Source organism: Poeciliopsis prolifica, unplaced genomic scaffold (assembly GCF_027474105.1).
Source record: "Poeciliopsis prolifica strain line A6 unplaced genomic scaffold, Auburn_PproV2 SCAFFOLD006, whole genome shotgun sequence".
Classification (NCBI taxonomy): domain Eukaryota; kingdom Metazoa; phylum Chordata; class Actinopteri; order Cyprinodontiformes; family Poeciliidae; genus Poeciliopsis; species Poeciliopsis prolifica.
Genome location: NW_026562381.1, coordinates 3391469 through 3418724, shown reverse-complemented (window position 1 = coordinate 3418724; position 27256 = coordinate 3391469). Strand labels below are relative to the sequence as shown.

At 37.9% G+C, this 27256-nt stretch overlaps 1 protein-coding gene across 1 annotated transcript; it reads left to right on the top strand.

The window, feature by feature from the left end:
* The first annotated feature begins 354 nt into the window (after positions 1-354).
* Positions 355-27256, top strand: LOC129360577 (phosphatidylinositol 3,4,5-trisphosphate 5-phosphatase 2B-like). The gene is given in 28 exon segments (XM_055030897.1): positions 355-1895; positions 4231-4294; positions 5796-5934; positions 6752-6872; positions 9416-9556; positions 10212-10299; positions 10398-10475; positions 10677-10814; positions 11533-11647; positions 11940-12040; positions 12118-12220; positions 12305-12501; positions 14016-14133; positions 14226-14322; positions 14413-14551; positions 15672-15771; positions 15871-15959; positions 16750-16831; positions 17503-17589; positions 17678-17791; positions 17872-17960; positions 18053-18140; positions 18821-18973; positions 19385-19466; positions 21674-22300; positions 22302-22449; positions 22530-22645; positions 24406-27256. Coding segments are annotated over 28 exon segments (3645 nt in total). The 5' UTR covers positions 355-1758; the 3' UTR covers positions 24500-27256.

The window sequence follows — 27256 nt, the reverse complement described above, 5'->3', positions numbered from 1 at the left end:
CCCAGTAAGCTAATGACTGCTGGAGATAAACTACAAACTATTTTTGGTTAATTTATTCTATAAATTGTTGCGTTCCTTTATGAAAAAAGTTAAAGGTTTTATGATTGTGTCTGCAAGGTGATGTCTGTTTGTCTGGCATTTTCGGTCATGCCCAAATGTGTAAAAAGCTAATTTCCACCACAACCGTCTCTTTGAAACAACTGATCCTAAAATGAGGGGTAAGAAGATGCGTCAGATTGGGATGGACTTGTTTCTGTTTGTTCTCTGGAGTCTGTGGTTGGTGGTCGGTGAATTTCTGCTGAGTAGTGCAAGACAGAGCAGCAAATGTGAGCTCAAATAGCTTCCAACACGGTTTTCTGCTCCTGCTAATGGAGTGGGAGGGACGTAGGAGGAGTGAATAATGGGCAATGCATGAGGAGGGCCAAAATAAGAAAGCAAGGGATGATCATAACCATATGGAGAGGGTGTTTGCTGAGAGGGAAAGACTGAGCAACAGCAGAAAGAAAAGGAGGGAGACACAAAGAAAAAGATTGAATTTTAAGAAAGACAATGTGTTGTCAGAGGATAAAGACGTTTATAAGCTAAGGCTCAACCAGATGTGAGAGGACTTGATTGAGGAAAGCAGTGTTTTGCTTTGGAAACAATAGTAAAGAGTCAGGAAGAAAACAGACAGGAGGCAGAAGAAGGAAGTAGTTTGCTGTTTCACGCGCTGATGGTGTAGCTGAGCCCCTCACAAGAATGCTCCTGGCTCTGCCTGCCATCTGGAATGTCGAGTCACTTCCTCTGTCTGTCCTGCGCTTTAACAGGGTTGTCCTCTGTGTCTCTGCTCCCACCCTCTGCTCTGACAGCAGTCTGAAGAAGACCACACCACTTCGGAAAGGACTATCCTTGTAGCAGCTCACACACATTAACTCTGAAAGTCAGACCCCTGCACCAGCCCACATCCTTCCAGACTCACTCTTAATGGAACCAGGACTTGTGGGGGGGAAACAGAGAAGACTGCAGCCATCAACTGAACGTATAGTGAGGGAGTTTCTTTTCCTTATATGGCAGCAAAGCTGGGAAGTCATTTGAATTAGTCTGGTTTCTGTCTAGTTTTAATGCTGACTGAGTTCCATCTGGTGCTTATGTGTGTGGGTGGCGTGTGTGCAGCTTAATTTGTTTGTTTTGCCATTCTTGGTTCCTCTTTTCCAATTGTTTGCATGCAGGCTTTTGTTTTGGCATAAGAAGGAGGGCTTGTGTTTGTGGTTTAGCTCAAGGCAACGTCATCGCTTCAGGAGTGGCTGCTTCATTCAGACTTCTTCTCTTCCTTGCTCCACCGTGATAGTCTGTGTTTGTTGGATCAACACACGACGCATACACACAACTGGGTGGAGCAGCTCACAACTTAAATCAGCAACTGGGGCTCCATAGAGAAGGATACTACCAGGATGGAGGACTGCAGCTTTCGCTGAGAAGTGGAGGGCGTGTTGGAGTGGAATAACCTGGAGATAACATTTTTTCACATCTGCTTCCTTCAGACCAACAGGATGGGTGACCCAGAAGCAACCAGAAAGGACCCAGGAAGTGCTAGAATCATGGGGAGGCTTTAAATACTCAAGCAGACCACAGCGGTTTTCTGATGCTGCTGACTTGCAAGAGAGACCTCTGGTGCGAAGAAATCTCTGCAAGTGTAAAGCAGCTGGAAATGCAACCTCTGCTGCGTTCATAACCTCATGTGGATTATTCTCCTGAGCATTTCTCTCCTCATCGATTGCCATGGCTTCAGCATCATGGTACCATCGTGACATCAGCCGTGTGAGAGCGGAGGACTTGCTGGCGCGGGCGGGGAGGGATGGCAGCTACCTGGTGAGAGACAGTGAGTCAGTGCCTGGAGCCTATGCATTGTGCCTGCTGTGAGTATAAACACACATTACCGGGTCCAACACACAGCATGTTCAAAACTGTTATGGTAAACTCATATGTCTATGGACAGTCATGTCTAATGTCTAATCTTGTAAAATATAAAACTTCACTCTATGTAGTTTATGTGGAAATGTGTCTATTTGTACATTTAATGTGGCATGTCCATTATCATTTGCCACCTGGCTCCAAGGAAGTCATCAAGTCAGAAGGTTCTGTCCAGAGCCATTAACTTCAGCAAATCAAACCCAAACGCATGACTACTTGTTTCCCCTATTTAACCCCCCTTTTCAATTCTTGGGCCCCTAAAAGTGGGCTGGAGCTCCGGCAACCACACTACGCTGCCTGCTCATCGGGCTGAAGCCAGAAACATTCCTGAGAGCTGAGCCTGGCTGCTTCCAGCGCAGCCTCTTTCCTTTCATTCTTTTCTTGGTATATCATCCTCTCTTCTAATGTCCTCCACATAATTTACATTTGTCAACCTTTATTCTTATGTTCAGAACAAATTTGATATTAGAGTAACTTGAGTAAAGACAAAAATGCAGATTTTAACTGGTGATTTCATTTATTTTGACTAAAAGCTTGCATACCAACCTGCATCCTGAATCATGATTCATTTCAAGCATTGTTTTTGTAAATTTAACTTTAATTTCACAAACCTGCTAACCAGCAAATCACTTAAATAGAACCCAGCTGATGAAGCAGGCAACAAAATCTCAAGAAGTAACACCGCAAGTGCGAAATTAAGTCAATACAGATGAGAAACGACGTCACGAATCAGTCTGGATCGAGCTACTGAGCCTTTTCTAAGAAAATGAGACATTTTTCAACAAGTGGAGAAAACAGAGGACAGGTGTGAGTCTTTAAATTACATCAAAGAATCATCCACAAGATAAAAAAAACAAAACAGAGTAACATTTAAAACAGTTTTCTTAGTCAGAGATTTTGATTTAATAAAAAAAGCCTCTATTGGAGAATTCCTAGGTGAAATTATTTCTTATTAAAACAATAATCTTATACACTTGACTGATTCCCGAGGCATTAGGGATAACAAGTGTGTTCATGTCTGTCTTTAAGCAAAAACAGCATTTTAGTCAAAGAACATCAGACTGACGGTCAAACTCGGCGGTGGTGGTGTGATGGTCTGGGCTGTTTAAGCACCTGGATGAATTTCTATAAGTCCTGCTTTGCAGTTGGTAACTTGAAACTCATGAACGTTTGAGTTTTGCAGCAGGACACACAGAAATTATGCAAATTGGCCTCATCAATGCTTGGAAAATTATAAATTAAACATGTTTTAAAACAGATAAAAATGTAAAAAGGTGAATGTTTAATTGTAATCAGCCCTCCTGAGTCGCAGTTTTTTTAAAACCATGTTTGAAGCAGGTCCAGTTGCAGTTGTGTTGTGTTACTTCACCCCCATTTTATTTGGGGGGAGAAGCGAAGTAGCTCAAGCTCGTTCAGGATTTTCTTTTACAGTTTTCCATGCTCCACTAATCTGAAACAAACTTTCAGAAAACTGCAAAACTGCCAAAACACAGTTTCTTTAAATCAAGGCTGAAAATCCGCTTGCTTCAAGCTGCTTTAGATTCATAATAACTGGTAATTTCAGTCATTTCCAAAACATTGTATCGTTGTTATGATCGAATGGTTGCTCAGTCTCTGTCTAACATTTAGGAAGTCTGAACTAGTTGATTCAGACTTTTAATTTTGTTTGTGTCTTAAGGAATACAATTATGTCTTTTTTATAATGTTTGTAAGGAATTTTTATTTTATTCTTTATCCCTCGAGGACGAGGGATCTTTAAATAAACAAATTTACTTTTTAGCATTTGAGTATTTCCTCAGACAGCTACTTTTTACTTTTATTTGAGTAAAAATATATTGAAGCAATGGTACTTTTAGCTGAGAATTTTTTTTTGGTGACAGAAAAGTTTAGTTTTTAGACATATTTTAAAGCACATAAAATTTGTTTAAACTTCTCTATAACTTCCTCCCTGACCTGCTGTGTTCCTTGATCTTCAACAGGATGTGGAAGATAAATGGTGTTAAGTAATGCTCTCTAATAAACACCTGAGGCTTTATCAGAACAGTGTTAAATTACGTACTGGTTGCACTGGACTTTTATTTAAGGTAATGATGGAAAAGATGTTCTTCCAATTGATAATCAGGTGCTGCTTTGTGTTAGTTAGTCACATAAGGTCGAGGTTTGTGGTTGTACAACAACAAAATCTGAAAAGGTCACTGTACTGCCTAATGAATGCCAATCTCATTTTTCCTTTGAGTGTTTGTTTTTTGTTGAAATCACTGATTTTTGTCTTCCAAACAGGTTTCAACGTCATGTCCACACGTATCGCATTCTTCCTGACCCGGATGGTCTTCTGGCAGTTCAGGTAAAAATATCACTGCCTTGCTAAAAATAGAGCTTTCACAAACAAACAGACACCGGTAAAAAGGAAAACTACAAAATATGCCTGAAGCCTTGACAGAGCTTAAACAGCTAGACAGAAACCTCTCTGGGCAGATGGAGTTAGAAAACATCAAACAATGGTTTGTTATTCCACGTTGCACCGAGAACAGGAACCTGTTTGTGTTTCTCCTCTCTGCAGACTCTGCAGCCACTTTGTTGTTTGAATGGCATCCCTGCCATGTGGCTGCATGTTTGCAGCACAGAGGAGAAATTGTTGTCATGTCTCGGAGAATCCTACTCACTCACTAATTCAATGGGTGTGTTTGTTTGTTGCACACATCTACAGAGGAGTTTGCATTGAATCGTAAGGGATGTAAAGCTGTTTGAGACAGAGATGTGTTTTCATGAAGGTGTGGACTTGTTTATTGAAGTCTAATGCATGCAACAGCAGCACATAAAGTGAGCTTATATACATGTATTTATTTTTTTCTTTCACGGTGTTTTAAAGAGCAGTTTAATGCTAATTATCTGGCAGTAGCTTTTAAGGCTTTGACTTGGAAAACGCCTCCGTTTTCCAATGAGGACATTTAGCTCTGTTGCTATTTCAGTTGTTTTTTCCACTGCCATCAGTACAAACCTCCAGTATGTGTTTTCCCCCAGACTGGATTTGCTCCACTAACTCACAAGTCGCATGCTCGCCCTTTTTTGTTTTTCCAAGAAGGCCGAGGAGATATTTTTGGGGCGCTGCCTCGTATGCTATTCATTTCTTTTAAATGACTTTTCAAGAGATATTTGTGGTTAAAACAAAATACTATTTAAAGGGTTTTTGGCAGAACGATCAAGCAGCCAAAGCCAAAAAACTGGTTTCTCTCACCACAAAATGAAAGTGAAAAAAATATAAAAAGAAGGCACAGGAAGGAGCTGTTCGCTCTGCAGTTGTGGTAATGTACCATGCTAAGCTGGGCCATGTGAATAGTAGCAGTGTGAGCATGTAAGCTTATTTTCTGTCTCCTTTAATGTATCAAGTTTGATTAAAGGGACGTTTGGTTGGCGTGAGAACATTCAATATGTGAATAAAAAGCAAAAATGTTTCTCAGAGTCATTTTTTTAACATGCTCAAAGAGCAACCAATGATGTCACCGCTTATCATCCCTTATGATCTGTGTGTGTGTGTGTGTGGAGGGGTGCGTGTGTGTGTGTGTGTGTGTGTCCTGTCATACAAATACATATGCTCTATTAAAAGAGAGACTGTCAAACATCTGTGAAAATAGATCTGTTTTTAAAAAAGTTATAAAGCTTATAAATGTTTCTGCTCATACTTTTGGTAGCAGCTTTGGTGCCATTTATTATTTAAAAAAATGAAAGTGACTTATCTAAAGCTGCTTGTAATAGTACGCTTTGCTGCTATTTTCTGTAAACGTAATGAAAGCTTCTGTGCAGTTTCCAGTTTTCACATGCAATAAATCTGTTGTGTTTGCATGCAGACAACCCAAGGCGTGCAGGTGAACTGTTTTCGGACACTGGAGGACTTGGTGTTGGGATACCAGCAACCCCACAAAGGCTTAGTCATCCCTCTTCTCTACGCTGTTCCTTGTGACACAGACGCAGGGGATGAGAGCTCAGGTGGGTCACAAGCTGCCATCATTTCAAAACATCTTGAACTGAAACTATTTTCTAAATGGACAGACATGTTTCTCAAGGTTTGGAGTTGTTTCAAACTGTAAATGCTCTGTAAGATGTTTATCCCTCATCTTTTGGCTGTTTCTTGGATTTTGTGTTAATGATGCTGTTTTTCCACTTGTGCTCCCTTTACTAAAAACACACTGCAAAAACACAAATCCTACCAAGTATTTTGGTATAGTTTTTTCTTGCAACTATCATATTGCACCTGAAATAAGACAAAACTATCTTATAAGTAACTTTTCAGCAAGACATAGGCACTTCATTTGAGTGAGTAATTCCTTAATATTGATGAAAAGTGGGATTTCCACTGGTGGATTATTTCACTTATAACATGGGGAAAAAAAAAATCTTGTGATAAGTATATGTATACTAAAAACTAGACCAGAAATACTTGATATGACTTATATGTTTGTTTTGCAGTGGACTGGATCTTATTGATGGTGACAGTATAAAGTTAGTTGAATTCAAATTACTGCCACTATTTAAATTTTATTTAAAATAAAACCATGTATAATTATCCTTCCACTTCCCAGTCATGTGTCAGTTTGTGTTTTTTTTTGGTCTGTCACAAAAAAATCCTCACATTTTGAAATTGAATGTTTCAATTTCAGATAGATGGATGTGAAAAAGTGAAACATATGCAAAAGTATGCAAACATAGTTAAACTGCTCTGTAATTTTACTCAGAATGAATTGTCAACAATTACAAATTCTTCTAGTGATACTGAGTTTAATTTTTGTTTCATATTTATACACAGACGATGAGAAGCCGTCTCTCATCCAAGCCCCGGTCAACACAGTGTCACCCGTGGGAACACCAACAAAACCAGCCCCTCATGCCTTGTTCCTGGAGAAGCTGCTTGAGATGAACACATCTAAGTAAATAATTTATGACCTAAGGCGACGTTTAGATTCTTAACCACATTAAAACTTTGTATACCTTCCATTCATGTTAAACAACCACTGATACCTAAAGTCAGTTTAGAAAAACAAATGAAATAGTTTTTCTTCTATGAAAAACCCATTGTTATGAAAACAAATGGCATCGGAATATATTATGGAAGCGATAAAATCCCAGTGAGCATAAAACAAAATCACATCAGAGATGCAGAAGAGAAGTCCATGAACAGTTAACTTATTTAGTAACTAATTACATTTACTTGAGTAACTTTTTGGAAAACAGTTTACATTTAGAAATATTTTTACTACTGTTACACTATAGGTCATATTTTTGGGCTGAGAGGAAGCCGGGGTTCCCGGTGAGAACTCATTCATGCACAAGGAAAAAATGCAAACTCTATTAATGAAGAACCCATGTTAAGATTTGAACCCATGACTTTTTTGCTGTAAAAACAACAAACTCTTTAAGTTCCTTCTACAACCTGGACAATCCCTTTTAAAATCAACTTGTTGGATTTAACTTCTTCTGATTAATCATTTTACATTTGTTGGCCACTAATACTTTTGTCTGAAAATACTTTTAACAAATAGATAAAACAAATTGGATATGATACACACCAAGGCCAATAGGGATAATGGCTTAAAAACGTAAGACTACAAGCTTCACTACTACTGATGAACACAGTATTAGAAAATCTATTCTGGGTAAGTGTTATATGTTCCTTGCTAAATTTGCTAAACAAAAGGACATGGGCTCTTGGGGATGAAGTAGGACCAAACTTTGACCCCAAAATGGTTGATTTTTCTTCAGAAGGTTATAGGATATACCAAAAAAAGAGTCCCTAAATAGGTGGTATATAAAATAGGTCACAGATCATGGTGACATACTTTTCTAAATTAACACTCATAGCTTCCCTGCATGGTTTGTGTTGGATCTGCCTTTAGCTGAGAGCACAACCACAAACCCCAACCTCTTAACGTTTCGGTCGGATGGGCTGCATTTACAGCCAACTAAACCGTTCAGTTAACGAACAGAAAAACAACTTCCTGTGCGTCAGTTTTTGATGATTTACTCATAGTTTAGAATGTGTGACAATGGGAGTCATGTGAAACAGAACAAATATAATATCATATAGGTTGCTTTTCTACTGATACAAATTTAACTTAATAATTAATTTAAATAAAAACTGTGATGATACATAAGCACTTAGTGTTTAAAAAGATCTGTAGCCTTACTTAGCTTTTTCCCCTAAGCTTTTGATTTCAGTAAAATCTTTTAGGTTTCCTTTCAGTTTGCTGGGATTCTGGCCCATTTCTCCTGACAGAACCACTGTAACTCAGTCAGATTTGAGGCCTGCCTTTCTCACTCTTGTTTGCTATTAGGACTTTCTGATAAATACTCCAAAAAACCCTGACTTTGTTGCAGCAAAACACCTGCACACCATGATGCTGCCATCCATCCTTCACAGTTGGAGTGATGGCCTTTGACCCTGTGTGCATTTTCAATCTTACCTCTTGGTTTTTTGTGCTGCTTTAGGAGAATATTAGCGACTTATAGATGGTAATTTTCTCTTAAAAGTTTCAGTCAGTGTCATCACCAGTTCTTTACAGAGAAGAATGTGTTTTGTATCAAAACCTGGGCATTATGCATTCATATGATTGTTTAAATAGACGAAAGTGGCAAAAAACCTCCAGATCTATTCTTATACTGACATTGTTTTTAAAAAAACTTTTATTTTTCCATGAGATCATGCAGCAAAGCGATGTGTTTTGAGGTTTAGATCTAAAGTTGTGGCGCAAATGGACTCAGATGTTGTGAATTAACCCAGTTTACAGTTTACAAAGCCGCGATATTAGCTTCTGGTGTTCCAACACCGTTTAATGGAATAGTAATATTCTAACTTTGAGAAAGGCTAACAAAGATAAACAACTATAAATAATTCATATTAATTTTATAAAAACTAAATTAACTAACACTGCAAATGTTTAGCCTGATTTAATGTCAGATAGCGTGAAAAAATGGTTATATAAGCATCTAATTTCAGTCATATAAATGTTCTGGTCTTGTTAAAACCTAAAATGAAGTGCACAAAACCACATGACAGATTCCCACTAAGTCATTATTTCATAAAGAAACATTTGTAAGCTTCAAATGAGTACAATAAATCCTCGAATGTAACAGCGGTTTCAGTTTCGTCTCACCAAATCATTAAAACTTTTACTTTAATCACATTACAGAAGGAAGTTTGTTTCCACGGCATCCTGTTTTCCATTTATTCATTTTTATAGATACATGCACCTGCTGGCAATCAAGCATTGCAGCTTTAGTGGCCTGTTCCAAGTGGCTGTTCAGGTCCTAATAATAAACAGTGCTGTTCTGCTCAACTACCCACAAGTTTCAGAAAGTGTTTTTTTTTTTTCTCTTCTGAGGCAACGTCTAACTTCCAGCAGCAGTAATAGTCAGAAAACCAAAACAATGGGGGTCAATTACATTATCTGTGTTTTATTGTATGTTTTTATAGCATTGCAGGTGAAGTGATTGGCCTGCTCAATGACTACCTCTTCATTGATTTGCCCCTGGACTTGGAGAATGTGCATAAAGGGGCAACAACTTTATATCACCTCAAGCGCACTTTGGCTACAGCCTGCCAAGGCCTCAACAGGTTAGCGTCCCTCTTAACAACAAACAGTAGATGCAGTTTTACATATTTTTGATTTTGTCATGTAACAAAAACGAGTCTCAGTTAATTTTGTATAGATTTTATAAAAATGGTGTGAAGTGGAAGGAAAATATTACTTGGTTTTCAATAGTTTTAATGTAAGAAAAAACATGGACTCATCTCCCCTCGTCAGCTCTTATTACAACCAACTTATAATTAAAATTCAACAGGAAGTGTTCTGGGATTTGTTTATACCAAATTTGCAGACTGAAGATTTTGCAAATCAGTTTGACTTTGGTCTGGTCTTTGACTTTGACTATTTGTATTTCCTCTCCAGTTACAATTGGCCTTTCAGCAGCTTTTCTGATTAATACTCCTCCAAATTGTTTAGGTGAAGAGCCATGGTTTGCAAAAATTAAAGTAAATCCATGTATTTATCTTTAGACTTTACAATTATGTCCTGTTTTCTGTTGGTCTGTGACACATAAAAAGGCAATTATATTAAACATTTGTGACTGTAACATGACAAAATCTGTAAAAGGTAAAGAGATATTCAAACTTTGACTGCATATTAGCTAATTTTTATTACAGTTTTGATTGAATTTTTTATGTTGAACGGTGACAATAAGATGAAGTGATGCCTTTATTGCTTTTACAGTGAGATAGATCTCACTCTTTCCAGTCTAGAAACCTTGGCTAAAGTCTTCGACCATCCCAGCTGCTCTTTAACTCCTAGCAAGGCACAGGTACTAAAATAAACCATGAACTACACTTGGAAATGTATCACTGTAGTTTGAGGATTCATACACTCATCATGGCTTTTATCTTGTGTTTTGGGAACGAGGGTCCAGAGAAGGAGATTGATAGCTTGTTGTGTAAAATCTCAGCTTTGATCAGCCTCCTTTCTTCGTTGGAGAAAAAGGTGTGTTCTCAGAGTTAATAAACTGAAAAACTGTTGAAATCAATACATTGTGCTTGCAAATTGCTATTTGGAATAAAGCAACATAGTTCATCTTTAGCAATGGTTTGCAGTTCCCATCTGAATATGCAGCTAGACAAATGAGGAATAAACATTTCTTGCTTGTGATGTAAATGTAACAGTGCTTTATTTTTCCACATCTAGGTTCTGCAAGCATTACAAGATGCTGTGACAAACCATAACCTGGCAGTGCAGCCCAGCCCGCCGCCTCCTGATCCAGCGCCCACCATTGTAACACCTGCAAAGACCAACACAAGGCAGCTGTCTGTGCACTCCTTTCAGGTGAATCTGTTTTAAAAAGAACCCTCTTGTTATGTTTAGCCATAATTTTTACATGAATGGTAAAGCAAAATCAAGAAAAACTTGCCAGTCTGTTAGGATTTCAGATGGAAAACAGCAGCAATGTTCTTTCAAGAAAGTGCACTCAGTAGTAAACCACCAGCAGGTTCAACTATTCGCAATTTTTTCTCTGCAGCGCGACTCTAAATTCTATAATATTAAAATATTTGAAAGGGAATTTAGTTTTTGGAAATTGAAGCAACTAAGCTCATACTACCTTACACGTTATTGGCTGATGTTCGTATCGCAGCCAATCCAGGAGAGCCATTAATTTTCCTTGGCGCTGATTGGCTGTATCCCGGAGCTAAGGAAGAGTGTGGATGCTAGCTTCTAAAGCTAAAGCGGTTTCTGTTGTACGTTTTGATAAATATGAAGTTATGTATTAACTATTAAAATAGTTAATGCCAGACAGTAAAATAGAAGATTGTTTATTTTACAATAGTTACATTTCTGGTTTCACTTGTATGCTTGATCTCTTAAAAAGGGAATAATCAAGTTGAGGAAATGGCCCAGTCAAAGTCCAGACCTCAATCTGATGGAATGCTTTGTTAAGAGCATAAAAGATTTGTGCCTAAATCAGACTCTGAAAAGCTGTTGTATCACTAAATAGATTTGATCATTTTTGGGATCACACAGAACAATGAATGATGTTTTGTTTCAGGTGAAGATGGTGAGGTACGGCAGACAAATTGTCTCTGTGGATGTGGACGCTGGAGTCCTGCTGTTTGACAGGAAGTCGAGTGCATTTGGTATCGAGAAAGTATCTCAAAACAGGAGTAAGAAAATTATTCTTTTTAGAGCTTGGAACATTTCTTTTACATTTCATGCCATTATGTTGGAATAAGTGTCATTTTCAGCAATAGATGGTTTAATGGTGCTTAAAGGAGATTAAACATGCTCAGATTTTACTGGGCACTTTCATGTAGGGAGGATGTTTCACTTGTAAATTTCTAAGTATAATCAAAACATCTATAAACATGTGTTTGTTAGATTCCTATGTACCTGCCTTTTAGAAGGATGTTCTTTACCAATACTCTGCAGAAAATGTGATATTTCCCCTTATATCAGTTCTTCAGATTGTTAAGTTCCAAAATCACCCAGCCAAGATCCGGATGGTTGTTGACAGCTACCACAGCACACCGCGGGAGATGACATTTGAGAGTGCACGGGTAAGGCAGGATGATAAGATTAACCTTTCAATTAAATTAGCTGCTTCCCTTACATGTTTTCGTTTCATCTCTGTCAGAAATGCGACTCGTTCTGCCAGCTCCTCCTGCTGATGAAGTCCAGGCACTCTCAGCTGGAGGAACCTGACATGGTCTCTGTGTTTGTTGGCACCTGGAATATGGGTAATATTGTGTGCTGACACTGATTTTCACTGTTTCTGAGAGAAAACTGAGCAGGAGCCAAACTTCCTGTTTTTGTGTCTGCAGGTGGTTCCCCTCCTCCTCGGACCTTGCAGTCGTGGGTGACCTGTTGTGGTTTGGGACACACTCCTGATGAGTCGACCGCTTTGCTTCCTCACGACATCTATGCATTAGGCACTCAGGAAAACCCTCAGGGGGAGAGAGAGTGGACAGAGCAAATCAAATCAACTCTTCGCAGCTACACTCAAATCGACTTCAAACTCGTAATTATCTCCACACCTGGTTTATGAATTTGTATTAAGAGTGCTATCTACTTCATTTTTTAAATAGCTGGTTATAAACCACGTGCATAACCATTAAATGTTAGGACACGTCTGTAAATACTTCCCCTTTAAATGCAATCATAAATCTAGGTGTATTTTAAGGCTTTTCAAGATGTCAGATTAATCAAACACCATGAGAATGTCTTCATACTGTTCAAGGTGAAACAGTATGAAACTTCTTTGCAACTCCAAGATAAAAACAAAACATTTTGCGAAGATGCTATCCAAAACGTGTAAGAAATTGTCATTGTCAATAGAAAAGTCCTGTGCTGACATGGGCTGAAAAGTCACGCAGAGAGGAAGAAGCCAATACACCAAAAGTAACAGAAAAAGACAGATTACAGTCTGTAAATGTCCTGCGGTCTGATGAAACTAAAATGGAAGCGCTTGGCCTTACTGGTATGAGATGAGGAGAAAAAAAAAACACATTTGGAACATAATCTAAACATGTATTTACAACATTTTGTTGCGTTTGGATGCAGTAGGCACTAGCGCACTTCACAAGGTAAGACTTCAAATTCAGTTACTGAAGCAGCTAAAGAAAATAGAGTAAAGTACACAGGAATAAACAGAAAACAGGTTTCATTGAATGAAAAGGATGGTATAAATAAGAATATAAATGCAGTGCGACCAGCTTATGCATGTAGATGACGTCACAGGATTCTTACAGTAGGCAAGGAGCCTAAGCCCACTGCCAAATTAGTTACAAAAGGGCTAAAGGTTAGCCAATAAAACAGTCAATACTTTAGAGCAATGGTTCCCAAAGATTTTCTGGGCCCTTCTATGGATTACAGGAAAATCCCCCCCAAAAATCAACGTGGCACACACATCGTTCAACCAGACCTAAACTGAGACACATATTTTGTTTTCAAACTCCACAAAGTTTATTTCACTGTTCAGGTTGCAACAAAACACACTACAAACCATCTTTACAGTGAAATGCTTCCCCCCCCCATTCATCTATACCGCTTCCTGCGCCCCCCTGCAATGGCATGGCAGGCCCCACAGGGGGCGCGCCCCACACTTTGGGAACCACTGCTTTAGTGTAATATTAAGGATATCTATGGAAATTTTTAAATAAAAAGGAAAATTAAATAAAATAATAATTTTTCTCATTCTTGTGGCATTTCAGAAATAGGAATAATTATGGTAATTTTAGCTGATCAAAAACAGAATAAACCTTTGTCAAAACAAAATGTTATGTATCTTCTCATTCAGTATATGTTAATCTCTGTTGTCAAATACATGGCCCACGGTGTTGAAAAACGCACGTTGGGTTTATCAGGTTGAAATATTTTTTATACATATTCATGTATAAAAAAAATTATGAAAATTATTTCTCACATCGAAGATAAGATCACAGCATGCATAAAAACACAGAGCCTTAGAAAACAGATAAACGTGTTTTTATACTTGTAGAAATATGTGTTGTAATGCAACCTCTTGTCCTCCAGGTGGCAGTGCAGTCCCTCTGGAATATGAGGCTGGCTGTGTTTGTAAATCCGGAGCATGAGAGTCGAGTCAGCCATGTGAACACAGCCAGTGTAAAAACTGGTCTTGGAAACACCCTGGGTAGGATTTGTGCATTTTCTCTCCATCACACAAATCAAATGGGAAAAAATAAAAACATTTAAATTGAGGTGTGATTGTTTGTGTTGATTCAGGAAACAAGGGAGGAGTTGGAGTCTCCTTCCTCTTCAATGGGACTTCTTTTGGGTTTGTGAACTGCCACCTGACCTCTGGAAGTGACAAAGTGCTAAGGTTCAGAAATCAAATGTCTTGGAGAAGGTTTAGTTCACTTGATGTTGTTTCTGTTATTTATTTATGTATTTTTCTATATTATAACACCAGGAGGAATCAGAGCTTTGTGGACATCCTCAGACTGCTTTCCCTGGGTAACAAACATCTCTCTGCCTTTGACATCAGCCTTCGTTTCACTCATCTCTTCTGGTGTGGAGACCTCAACTACAGGCTTGACCTGGATGTACAGGTCAGACTGACTTATTACAGCAAATATTGACATTCTCTAGTACAAAAGAACACAATCCCATATAGAGCAGAAACAGTAAAACAGACAACAAATGTAAAAGAAATCCCCCAGTTCATTAACAGGGATCCTAACCAGCTGTTTCAGATCGTTTAGTAAAAATCTTCAAGGGAATATAAGTTGCTTATTTACAGGCCTTTTTTTTCTGACTCTGGAGAAAAGATGAATTGTAAAATACAGGAAAAGTTACACTTGTAAATAACCCAGGTAAAAAAAAATCTAAACTTAATTTTATTTACAGAAAAAAACATCTGATGTCTGCAGACAGCGAATATAAAAAGTATCCGTTCCGCTTAAATTTCTCTATATTTTACTGCATTATTTTACACAAGGTTTTTTTCCAACAGTGCCATTCTCAGCTTTTTTTATTTTTATTTTGACAAAGAAGCCTCATTTTGTTAATCATGAATGATTTATAAAACCAGTAAAAACCCTTCGTATTTATTTCCATGTGTCATGTTCAGCTGAAATGTTTTCTCACGTACAGTTTGAATTTCTTCTAAAAAGGGAACCAAAGTTTAAGTTTCAGTTTGGAAAAAAGACTTTCATTATGAGTCTAAATACAAATTCTCTTTGATAATGATATTTAGGGGTTAGGGTAAGGTCAGGGTTAGGGTTAGGCTTGACAGACTGTTTCAATTTGACCTGAGGACTTTTTGAAAACCAATTTTTTCCCATTTAAAATATTATAACCTTTGATTATCCTTTATTAAAACAAAGGAAGTCTGGCACACTGTACAACATCTATTTTCCAGAGTAAAGAAATTGAGCTGAAACATAATAAATTGTGTCATCTGAATAAATGATCACAACGATGTTGTATGTACTGAGAAAAAAGAGCAGGCATCTTAATATGAATCTCTGGTGAACTCCTTTAAATACTGTGGAATAAAGTACAAGCGTGCAACATTGTGGACACACTGATATTAAACTAAAGAGTAATTCTTAGAAATCATGTAATTGATTCTGAGAAATCAAATACATCACACAGGTTGTTACACACAGCCTGTGTGATGTAACATTAGGGAATATCCTGCATCTTCATGGTCTATATCATCTGCAGGACATCCTGAAACATGTTTCCAAAAGAGAATTTGAGGAGCTCATGTTTGCAGACCAGCTGACTCGAGAAAGACAGAAAAGGAAAGCATTTTTCAATTTCAGTAAGTTCCAAGCAAAACAGATTCAACATTTCGTTTTACTTAGGTATAATTGTAAAATATTTGACTTTTCTTTCTTTGTGTTTGTTTTTTGTGATTAAGAGGAAGAAAAGATTGCATTTCCACCCACCTACCGGTATGAGAGAGGCTCCAGAGACTGCTATCTTTGGCAGAAGTACAAGACGTCAGGAGTGAGTTTTTTCCCAGTCAAATAAAAAGCACATCAAAAAAATTGATGGATAAAACAAATAGATAGGCATAAAAATATAGGTAACAATTGCTAGAACAGATGCAAAAACAGAGGACCATTAGAAGAACTATTCTACGAAAGTAAAGTTATGAAAAACACCAATCTATTTTATTTAACAATTTAGAAGAATATACAGTCTGTGGTACTGTGAACAAGAAAGATAGATTAATGTGTAGAGTTTGGTTCCAAAATCCACAGATTGAAACTTATTAGGAAACTGTGATGTGAGAACAGGATAAGCCAAAGTAAGATGTCCCAGCAGCAGATAAGCTTCGAAAGCTCACTAGAATGCCAAAACACCAGGAGCTCGAAAGAACTGATTGTTGATCCCCTGACCTTCAGATCAGTAAGCCAGAGTCCAGACGATTGAAGCACCACTGCTCAGTTCCAAGTGTATACTTCTTAAGATCATTTATTTGTAACTTAATCCTATTTCAGGAATTTGTGGGGATAAGTGACAGCAGCTCTCGAATCGCTAAAAATAGACAGTTAAGAATTAACTTTCTGTCTTAAAGAGGAATGCCTGTTGTGAATGGAAGGACACACACACACACACACGCATATATATGTGTGTGTGTGTAGGTGTGCACATATACAATGCAATAGACATGCATCCAATTACTCCTCTGGGTCATTGGTCAGTAAAGGCGTTAAAAGCTGAAAAACTGATGGCATTCAAGACAGAGAAGGCCATGTTGGTGTTTCTGAAACTTTGCATTCTTTGACTCCAGGTGCGAGTTAATGTTCCATCGTGGTGCGACCGGATTCTGTGGAAGTCCTACCCAGAAACGCACATCATCTGCACGGCCTATGGTGAGAATGTGGTTGGGAATTTCTTGGAAGAATAAACTTTGGGAAAAACCTTCAAATGGGTAAAACATAAATATGAGCTGCAAAACATTTACAAATGGTCAAATGTCGACGTGGACATAAGTTTTTATGAAGCAATTATAAGGTTGAGTAGATGCTTCCAAGTATTTCTTTTAAATTGTAAAAATGAAAGTAACATGAGCAGCACGAATGGCATTCAACCTGGGCTGTGGTCCACAAATGCAGAGTAATTTCCTCAAATTTATATGTAACTTGTGTTTCTGTACAGATAGACAAGTTTCCTTTTTGTAAAAAAATTGGTGTGTTGATATATGGTGATTTGCAAAAGCATTTATACCCTTCAAAGTAACTCAAGCTCTATCAGATGGGGGGGAAAAAGCACCTATACACATATTTTCAAATCCTTACTGCAAAAATACAAAATTCTACTTAGTGTTTAGTTTTTAGTGCAGCTATGAACTTGCAAGTAACTTTTGAGGAAGATAAGGGTGTGTATGAATTATGAAACATTTAAGGGATATTAATAGTGTTGCAAGACCCTGTCACACTGACAGCTCTTCTTCTTCATCATGCTGTCAGTCACAACATATATAAGGTGTTTTTGTAGTGATAATAATAATAATAATGCTAAGAAAGCTTTTTGTTGTTACCAGGTTGCACTGATGACATCTTCACAAGTGATCATTCACCTGTTTTTGCCACTTTCCAAGTGGGAGTGACGTCTCCGTGCAGCAAATCAGGTGCATCTGTAACTGTAAACCTTTGGTTATAAATGGTTAGAATATGCTCTAACCATTCTTCTTGTGTTTTTTATTTTTTATTAAACAGATTCAAACTCCAGTGTGGAGAGAGCCTGGATTGAGCTGGAAGAAATTGACACCATAGTAAAGACTGCAAGCAAGTCCAAGTTCTTCATCGAGTTTCATTCCTCATGCCTTGAAGGTGCAGAATGGTGTCAAAACGACCCTGTAAACCAAGATGCGACTCGGTTTTCAGAAATTAACTCCTGAATTTACCTGCAGAGACACAACGATCCAGTGAGAATAATTTACAAAGCTGTGATGTTCCTGGGTTTCTCAAACTGGGCTGGACCTGCAAACAGCTCCCGAAGGTCAGCAGCGGCTACAACCAATTGAAAAATGGTTCTAAAAAAGCATTTATTGTTGTTTTTCCTAACATTATTTTTGTTTACATCTGCTAAAGCTCATTCCAGTCGTGTCTGACCTGGAGTATCTCCAGGATCAGCACTTGCTGCTGTCTGTGAAGTCCTGCGATGGATATGAATCTTACGGTAATCTGTGCCGTCACAAACATCACATCCAAAGAAACCTCACCCATAAGTCATTTTTGCACTTTACTCTCATCACAGCAATAAGTTCAGAGTATTATGCTTTAACTTGATAAACAAGGCCTACAGCTCTGAGATAAACTAGTCTCTGCACAAATGAATCAGCATAATTAATGGAGACATGCAGTGCTTATGCTTACACTTTATTTAAAAAGTCAATGTCAAATGGTGGTTCAAAATTTTCTTAGAAAGAAAAAGCAGCTGGAGAGATCAACACATTCTTCAAAATATGAACTGCAAAGTCAGTTACATCACAGTTAAATGTCTCAGGGAAAAAAATATGCCAAAAAAGATTCTGATTGAGATTTCTGTATTCGTCTGTAGCTGAAGCTGCAAAATGCTGAAGTTGTTTCAGGATTGAAGGCTGGTGTTTTAAAGCTCTACTCATAGACATAAAAAGTAAATTTTCCCATTATTGATTTCTTTTATTTTTCTATTTTCTCAGGTTTAAACGATATGGATCATCGAAAAAAGATAACTTACAACAGGCATGCATTAGATGAATATGTGTAACTGAATAACATTTCAGGAAAAATTAAGCTTTGTTTGCATGAGATGTGGGGTTACCAACAACAACAAAAAAAACACTTTTGGGTAGTTTTTGACTGAAATGATTTCCGTAGGTGAATGTTGTGTTGCTCTGCGGTCGGTGATGGGCTCGTCGCAGAAATTTGAGACATTTTTGACTCATCGTGGTGAGGAGATGGGCTCCATACGAGGACGGGTCAGAGTTCACGTATCCAAGGACAGGCGAGGCGCACGGAAGAAGATTTATGGTGGGTCAGCTGACACTCTTCCATTGTGAATCTTTGCCTTGGTTGCACTATCACTTCCTGCTAAACCTTCATCTCCACTGTCACTGTGCCCTTCGACTCTTCTGTGAGCCTCACATCGCTTCCTCTATTTGGTTCCTCAATGATCCCCTGGCTTGGCTTTACACACTTGTATCTCTCGACTGCTTCCTCTTTTGGCTCCTGACTGACTGACCCTGACCAGATGCATCCTGAGACACTGAAACAGGACATTTGGGTTTTAGGCCACCAGGTCAGGCACAACACACAAACACAACTTTGCTGTTTTACTGCAAACTGGCAGCAGTCTTTTGCATGCAAGGAACACACAAACTTAGAAGAAGTTTTGACGATTGCAGAATTAGGTTTTCATTTCTGTTAACTTTGCTTTTTCAGACTTGTTCTGTTTTGAGAAAGACGATAAAGGTCCTGGAAGGGGACACGTGTCTCATGCAGCAGCACGGATCACAGTGACTCGGTATGAATGTCTCATTGTTTAAATGCAATGCTGTAAATGAACAGGAAGGCTTTAACACTCAAGTGCAAAATGTTCAAATTAATGGAAGCAGTGAAAAATTGCATTTAATTTAAGAGTTCAACCTTTTTGAATCGTTTCCTGAATGTTAAAAGCAGCTGTAGTTGCAGGTAAGCAATAAAAGAAGAGGAGAAATCTGCATTTGTGATGACAAAGCAGGTCACATTACATACAGTTTACCCAGAACATTTGTTGTACAGAGTTACTGAGTAGTGTTATATCTTACAAAGAAAGGACAGATAAATTAAAATTAAAATTTTGTTACATTGGCTCTGTATGAGTGGCTGAATAAGTTAATTCTGTTTTTACTCAGAATTTTCGATTTTCCATTTCAAAGTTTGAAAATGAGAAGAAATGGAAATTTGGAGGTTTTGTACTAATCTCAAATTCCAGTATGGCTGCCTTGCATATAATGCACTATGAAAACAAATTTGTCCCTTTCAGATTATTCTGTTTCTTTTTTTTTATATGTTCATTTTTATCACACTGAAATGCTGCTGATCAAAAACAAAACTAACTTGATCACATGTGAAAATGTAATTCCCCCTTAAAATTGAACAACTTTTTCAGTCTTTGTTGCAAAATGTGTTAATTAAACAGCAGAGACATGGAGAAGGGTGACTCCATCAGACTTAAGTCTGAACTTTAACTAGGCCGCCTCTATCTATGTAATTGGGATTATTCTCCTCTTAGGTTCCACTTTATTCGTGTCAGTCCAGAGAATATTTCACCAAAAGCAAACCTTTTTTCAACAGGAATTTTCACCTTAGAAGCCATTTTTGCCCTCTATTCCTTATGTTATGGCCTCTTTCAGCCTACTTCATGTCACCTAGCAGGTTCTATTTAGGTGATTTCTTGCAAACTACAAATCTGGCAGTAATCAGGAATGGGTCTGGCTACACGAATTAAAATATGTCCCAAAAAATGTGGTAGATATAAGTTATTTTATGAGTTTCATGATTTGAAAACTGTAGTTTGTATTTATGTCCAAAACCATTAAGGAGAGGAAGGGCAGTAAAAACGAATTTATTGTCTTGGTTTTTCATATACAAACTCCTTTAGTAGCAATGCTGCTGTGATGCATAATACAGATAAGTATTGCAACTGTGTTACTAAGAGTAAGTTTTGTTTCTCTAACTTGAAACAGGAACATGATAAAGTTGATTTTTGTCGTTTTCAGATAAGTTTCTCCTTTATTGTAAATGAAACCACTTTTTACCACCACGTTTTTGTTTTAAGATCTATCTGAGGTGGCAACACTCAATGTGATTGTACAGCTTCTCTTTTTAGCAGTCGTGTTTAGTAGCGTTACATCACTGCTGATTTGTCCACGTTTAGTATGAAAATAAATCGGACAAACTTGTGTCTGATTATTTAATTCTGCTACCACTTGGTTTAATTTAACTACAGCACTTGGTTTATTACTACACAGCTGAAAGTATCTAGAATCCCATACAAATGTTTAACAATTGAATATTTTAGTACATGGAAGTTTTTATTGATGTTTTATTCAGTTCCTTTGTGTTTGGGAGGAATGTAACATGTCAGTAAGTCTTAGAAAGCAAAATCGCCAGGACTGAAATTGCCTTTGATTAATTAAAAAGATCCAAAGTGTTTAGTTGCTTAAAGTGTTTTTAACACAGCAGGTTAGTTTAATAAGAAACATTTTCTTCTTTGAAAAGCAGTTGTTCTGTTCCTGTTTTTGATTAGGTAAACCAACAAGAAAGTAGTTTCAAAAGAAAACCACCTGCTAAATCCAAGATGCTTAGCAGTAGACTGTTACTTTCACCATCACCAACCTCTGACAAATGCATTAAGTATCTAAAAATTGGTCACTGAAGCTCTAATTTGATGGTGCAATTAAAGGTGTTAAGCCTGTTCCTGTAGAAACAGAAACATGAAAGAAACAGATTGACAAAATATTAGAACGTATTTTTGTTTTGGTTCTAGTTTAATATCTAAAAGCAAACTCATATCTATATCTTGCTGGAAAGTTACCTAGAAGTTAGTTTTGTCTTATTTCAACTGTACAAAGACACTTGCGCTAGAAATAAGACTCCAACTGCAAACTTGCATTTTTGATTCAAGCCATTCTGACTAGTTGCAGTGAAACCTGCTGTTCATGTGATAAACTGTTTTATTTAATGTAGGCCATCAGGAGTGCCTGTTAAACCTACAGTGAGCAGCTACACCAATCCTGCCTACTTCATCTTTGAAGGCGTATCAGTTCCACACAGGGTGGAGGAGGCCCTTCCTCAGCGAAGGGACCCCCAGGTCATCTGGTCTGGAAACGAAGCCCTGCAGCTTCCAAAAGTGTCAGTGCGGCAGGGCTTCGACAGGAGACCCTGTCACAGATCAGACTTTACCGAAATTGAAATCCCAGCCATCTTGTCCCAGTGCAACCTAACCAAAGACCTTCATCCGTCCCAAACCAACTCGTCCTATCAGCTCTTTCCAGCCCAAAACCAGGCTCCAGTGTCTCCTTCCCCAAGAAATCATGTCCCTCAATTCCAGGAACCGACGTCACAAATCGGAGAAAAATACCAAGGAAAACTAAATGTTCATGACTCCATGCAGCCTGAAGGCAACATTTGCATCAACCACTCTGATATCACACATAAAAACACCAGAAGAGATAAACGCCAGCTTCAACCAAGGAGGAGAAATGCCATGCAGCCAAAGTCCCCGTCCCTTCTGCCTTACACCCCCACCTCTTTGACACATTGTCAGCACTCTGTTTCCTGGATCGTTGAGAAGCAACCCCCGACAGGAGACAACCCTCACCGCTTTGCAGATTGCCAAGTCCCTCAGTGAGGTCGACTTCTTCCCCTCAAAGGAAAGAGGCCCGTCTGTAGTCAGACAGAGGGCGAGTTATGGAAACGGCCCGTCCATGCATGGAGACCGAGGCTACGTCTGGGATAAAGAGGTAAAAAACGCAGACATTTAGTGATGCCACGTTTATTGATTCCTTGTTAAATAAAGTTTTTCTACTGAATCTCAATGCAGGTGTCTGTCCTGAAAGGTGCACCAGAAACTGTGCAGGAGCTTCTCAGTACTTTAGGTCTTCAAAAGTACACCCTGGGACTCAGCCTCAGTGGTTGGGACGACCTGGATTACTTCAGGTAAACAATTGAGCCCCATTCGAGTAGGAATTAGTTACATTTATCTAGGGCTGGACAATAAATCAATAACGATAAACGCGGAATCAATGTCGATAGATAATGCGTCTGATACTAACTTGTAAATACATTTTCAGCTTGTTTTAAGTGAATAATTGCTTAATATTAATAAAGGAGAACTAGATCCACTAGCAAATTATTTAACTGGTATTTAGATTATTAGAAGTAAAGTAATCTGACAGTGTGACTAGTTATTTTTTATTAATCGTAAAGAATTATTTTCTGAAAACAAGTTGCTATATTTAGCCTAAAAGTTACTTGTAAGTTAGCTTTGTCTAATTTTAAATGTGCTATTTGCGGTAGAAACTCGACCAGATTTCAGCGGTGAATATTTTGACCTCATATTTTTCAATATTCGATGTGTAGAAAATGATCTGAACTGTGATGCAGAACCGCGCAACATTCTGGGGCATGTAGGCAGAGAAAATGCTTTAGCTTAGCGTTTCTCAACAGGGCGTTCGGAGCTGTGATTCACTTGTCTGGTGTCTGATTTTGAAATATTCTATGTTTTATTCAGGATTTTTGTTCATATGTCTTGGAACTGCTGTGATCATGTCAAAGCAGCAACTTATATTAAAGTGTTTTATTGACTGTGTGGATGCTGTCCACTGCCATGGGAGGACTACAGCATATCGCTCTTATAAACATGCAATGACTAAAATCACGTTACTCTCACTGTGTATCCCTCTGAAAAGTGAACCCATTTAAATAAAGAAGTCCTTCCACGCAACAAATACCAGGAACACCAGAAGTTGTGATTCTAAATTTTTCTGTCGCTAATAGAACTGTATTTTATTAGTTTTTATTGTATTTCTATTAAATTATGCATAATTTAACATGGTGGTTACATTGCAAATATTCCTCTGACACATTAAAAAGTTCCCAAGTGATTGATGGGACTTTTGCTTGGGAAGGTTTTACTGTGTGAAATGAAATGTAACACACTAAGAGAAATGTCTCTCAATCATTGTAGACAATTTGCCTCCAACCTCCTTGTTCTCCATCGTGTTTCTCCACCAAGGAGGGAAACGATCACAGAGGAAGTTTTGTACTGAGGGTGAAGACACAACAAACTAAAGACTGTAATGGTTATAAAGCAGGAGAGCCAGGCTGTAAAACAGTCATTAAAGCAGATGAAAATTGTAAAAAAAAAAAAGAAAAAAAGCGTAATAAAACAAATGTAGAATTTTTTACACATTAAAACTGTTTTTTTCTTTTAACATTTGCAGTAGTTTAAATTTTGACTGGGCTTCCACAATGATTTTTCTTAAAATTATTATGTTGCATCATATTATTTTTTGCTGTTTTGTGACATTTCTCTTCTTAAATGACTGGTATTGTTAGTATTGTTTTTGTCTACCATCCTTTTGTCCTAAAGGATTTTGAGGGAAACTTTTTTTTTTTTTATGAATAATTCAGACACAACAGTCTCTGAGTGCCTTCAGATAAAGTTTAGTTCACATGACAGATCAGAGAGAAGGTGGATTGTTTCAGGGCCACAGAGCAAGAAATCTGTACAGGAAAGAAAACATTTTTGGTTTTTGGTACATTTTGTTTTAGATGTGTAACACTTTGTTAGGTAAATTGTTCTACTTTGTAGATTTATGAAACTCCAAAGTTACTTGGGATGTAAGTTCAAGTTTACTTCAATGCTGCGATTTTCTTTTTTTCTTATTTTCTTTGCTCCTATTGTTCTTGTGCAGTGGGATCACAGAGGAGGATCTGTGTGCAGCAGGTGTAACAAACCCGTCACACCGGCGCAGGATCCTGGAAAACCTTCCCAGGAACTGGAACTGACAGAAAGCCAGTGCTGCAAACTCCTGAACTGTCTGCTCTTAACCTGAACTGGAAAAACTTTCAGAACAGATCTCTCTCTGATCTGAAGCGTCACATTTGCTGGACACCCGTCGTCTTTTAATCTGCTCTATTAAAACTGTAACACAAGGTTATTTGTGCCAAAACAGAGAAGGAAACATAATGCATGAAGTACTTATTGCACATTATATGTTGTTCATCTGGAGCTTAGATAACTGACCAAGAAGTGGAAGAAATGATAATGACATTAAAGCCTCTGTGAATTGATATAAAAACATAACTCTCTTATTTTCCACAGCTCATTTGAAGTCCAGGTTTACCATCTGTTTTCCACTATGTACTATTTTTTTTTTACATTGCTACTATTGAGCCACAGTGATCAGTGTTATAATAAATCAAAAGAGCATAAACTCCAACCATATCTACAGGAAGCCTGCCTGGAAACCTCTCTAGAAACCATCCCATCTCTTTTTTATTGTTTACTCTGTCCTAATGTTGCTATCAAGTCACGTAATCAGTAGCTGCATCTACTGCACATGTTTATAAAGTTGATAAAGCAACACTTGAATGCCACCAAGCAATGATGTGTCTTCTCATGCTTTCAAGCAACAGCGAGGAAGATATATCTCCCATTTATGACCTCTAGTTTCCATTTCAGGGCTCTGCTAATGTCCTGTATTATCCTGCTCATACGTTGTTTGATTACGCTAACTTGGTGATGTAGTGCTGCTAAGCCACATGCGAGATTGACCAAAAATGTCAATATTTACAAGTCAATTAGGAGATTTAGACTGAGGTTTGGAGAGAATGACTGTAGTTTTTTTTTCCATCTGTAAGATTCCTACAATGATATGGTGGTGTCTTCTGTCAGAGTCCTCCAGATGTTGGTGAGGTGATGCTTCAGCAATGAGACTCTGCATGCATGACTTTGATTAGCAAAGTTTTGTGACAAACTGCAGCACAACTAAATCGTGAGGAAATCTTGGCCCAATCATAGTGAAGTCCCCTTGATCGCGAGACCGTTCTGGTCAACACAAAGTAGATGTTATCACATATATGTTCCAGATATAGGCATGTTTGGGTGATGGCAGTGGATCGTTTGCTACTGGAGTCCATAGATTTGACTTGTTTTTCAAACTCTGTGTCTCTTGGTGGATCTTCTCCTTCCAAGTCCTCCTGTACAATCAGACATTACAATGTCCATGTCCATAACATCACCTTATGTTTTCCATCTCATCTCACTTCTATGTAATGACAGACTGCAGCAGGGAAAATCCAGTTCCTAAAAATAACCCCTGGATATTGTCTGAGTCTGGCTGTGTTTTGTGTGCAGCATTCAGTGGAGGTAGTTACTTATTAAGGCAGCACCAAACAACTCAGCTGACTGCAGGTCTGTGTCAGTGACCGCTAAGTCACTGACCCGCTAACCATGAGTATATCATCTGTGGGAGTGTTGTCAAGTTTTGGCCAAGTTAGAATCAAATGAAGAAGACCTAAATCCTTCAACGGAGTTAATTTGGATTTTTGCACTTGCTGTTGCATTGTTTTTATAAGCTGTAATGTTGCATGATTTATTTCCATCCAGTTTCACATTAAGTTTTGTTGAAATTTCATAAAGTAACTTCATGTCAAAGCAGTTGTATAAGAACAAAAGGAGAAGCTGTGAAAGGGTGAAATGATTTGTGATTAATTTTCTTCTTGTGTTGGCAATGGTTACCTGAAATAGCTGTTCACTTGCAGTGAACAGGGCTTCTTTATGTCCAAACTTTACAAGCAAACTCCAGGACAAAACCGGCAGAAGGTGACTAAGCCTATCTGAATGCACAATGAGGAGCAAAGGCTTTTGGGTGACAGTTTTGTGAGGAAGATTTCACACAAGCTGCATCTGTCCAAGAAAAAAACATCAAGACCAAACAAAATTTCTGCAGGAGCAATGACAATGGATGTGATAATCCTGATTCTGATTGTTTTTGAATAAGTTGCAGAGAAGAAACGGTGATGATACTGAAGCATCCTGACACAATCAGAACAGTTAATTGGATGCTTCTGATCCAAGAGAGTAACTTCATATTAAGAGTATCAAATCATGATATAAAAGTACTTTCTCAAGAATTCAAACAGAATTTGGTGAAAGCAAAACATAAACGGATCAACCTCAAGGGCGTTGAAGCCAGGAGTGGGTCACTACTGGTCAAGATTGTCCCAGTACTTACAAAGATTTCTGTTATACCAGAATGAGTAGCAGAAATTGAGAAGGTGAAGGGTCAACTCTGTAAATACTGACTATCCACTTTCATTTAGTATCTTGCAGTAAAAGCTTTTGACAAAATATATTTGATCTTTATCCAATTTACCATGAGAACCAGCTGCCATATTGTTTGACTAGAACAGCAGTTTGGCCAGTGTTGCGTAGTAACGAGTTACTCAATTACATTTGCTTGAGTAACTTTATTAAAAAAAATATATACTTTTAGTATTTTTACTTCTTCTTTTACTCGAATAATTGTATTATGAAGTATTGCTCCTCTTACTTGAGTAAAATTTCTGAATTTTCTACCCACTGAATGAAAAACAAACTTGTTTAAACCAAAAACCACCAGACACACACCTGCAGTTTCTATTAAAGTTTCATAAGTTTTTTATTGAAAGAAACTGATTTGGAAAAATTATTTTGCCTGATTTTGTAATTTTTGTTAAATATATGAATTATTGACATTTTTGTTCTTAAAATGGCAAAAG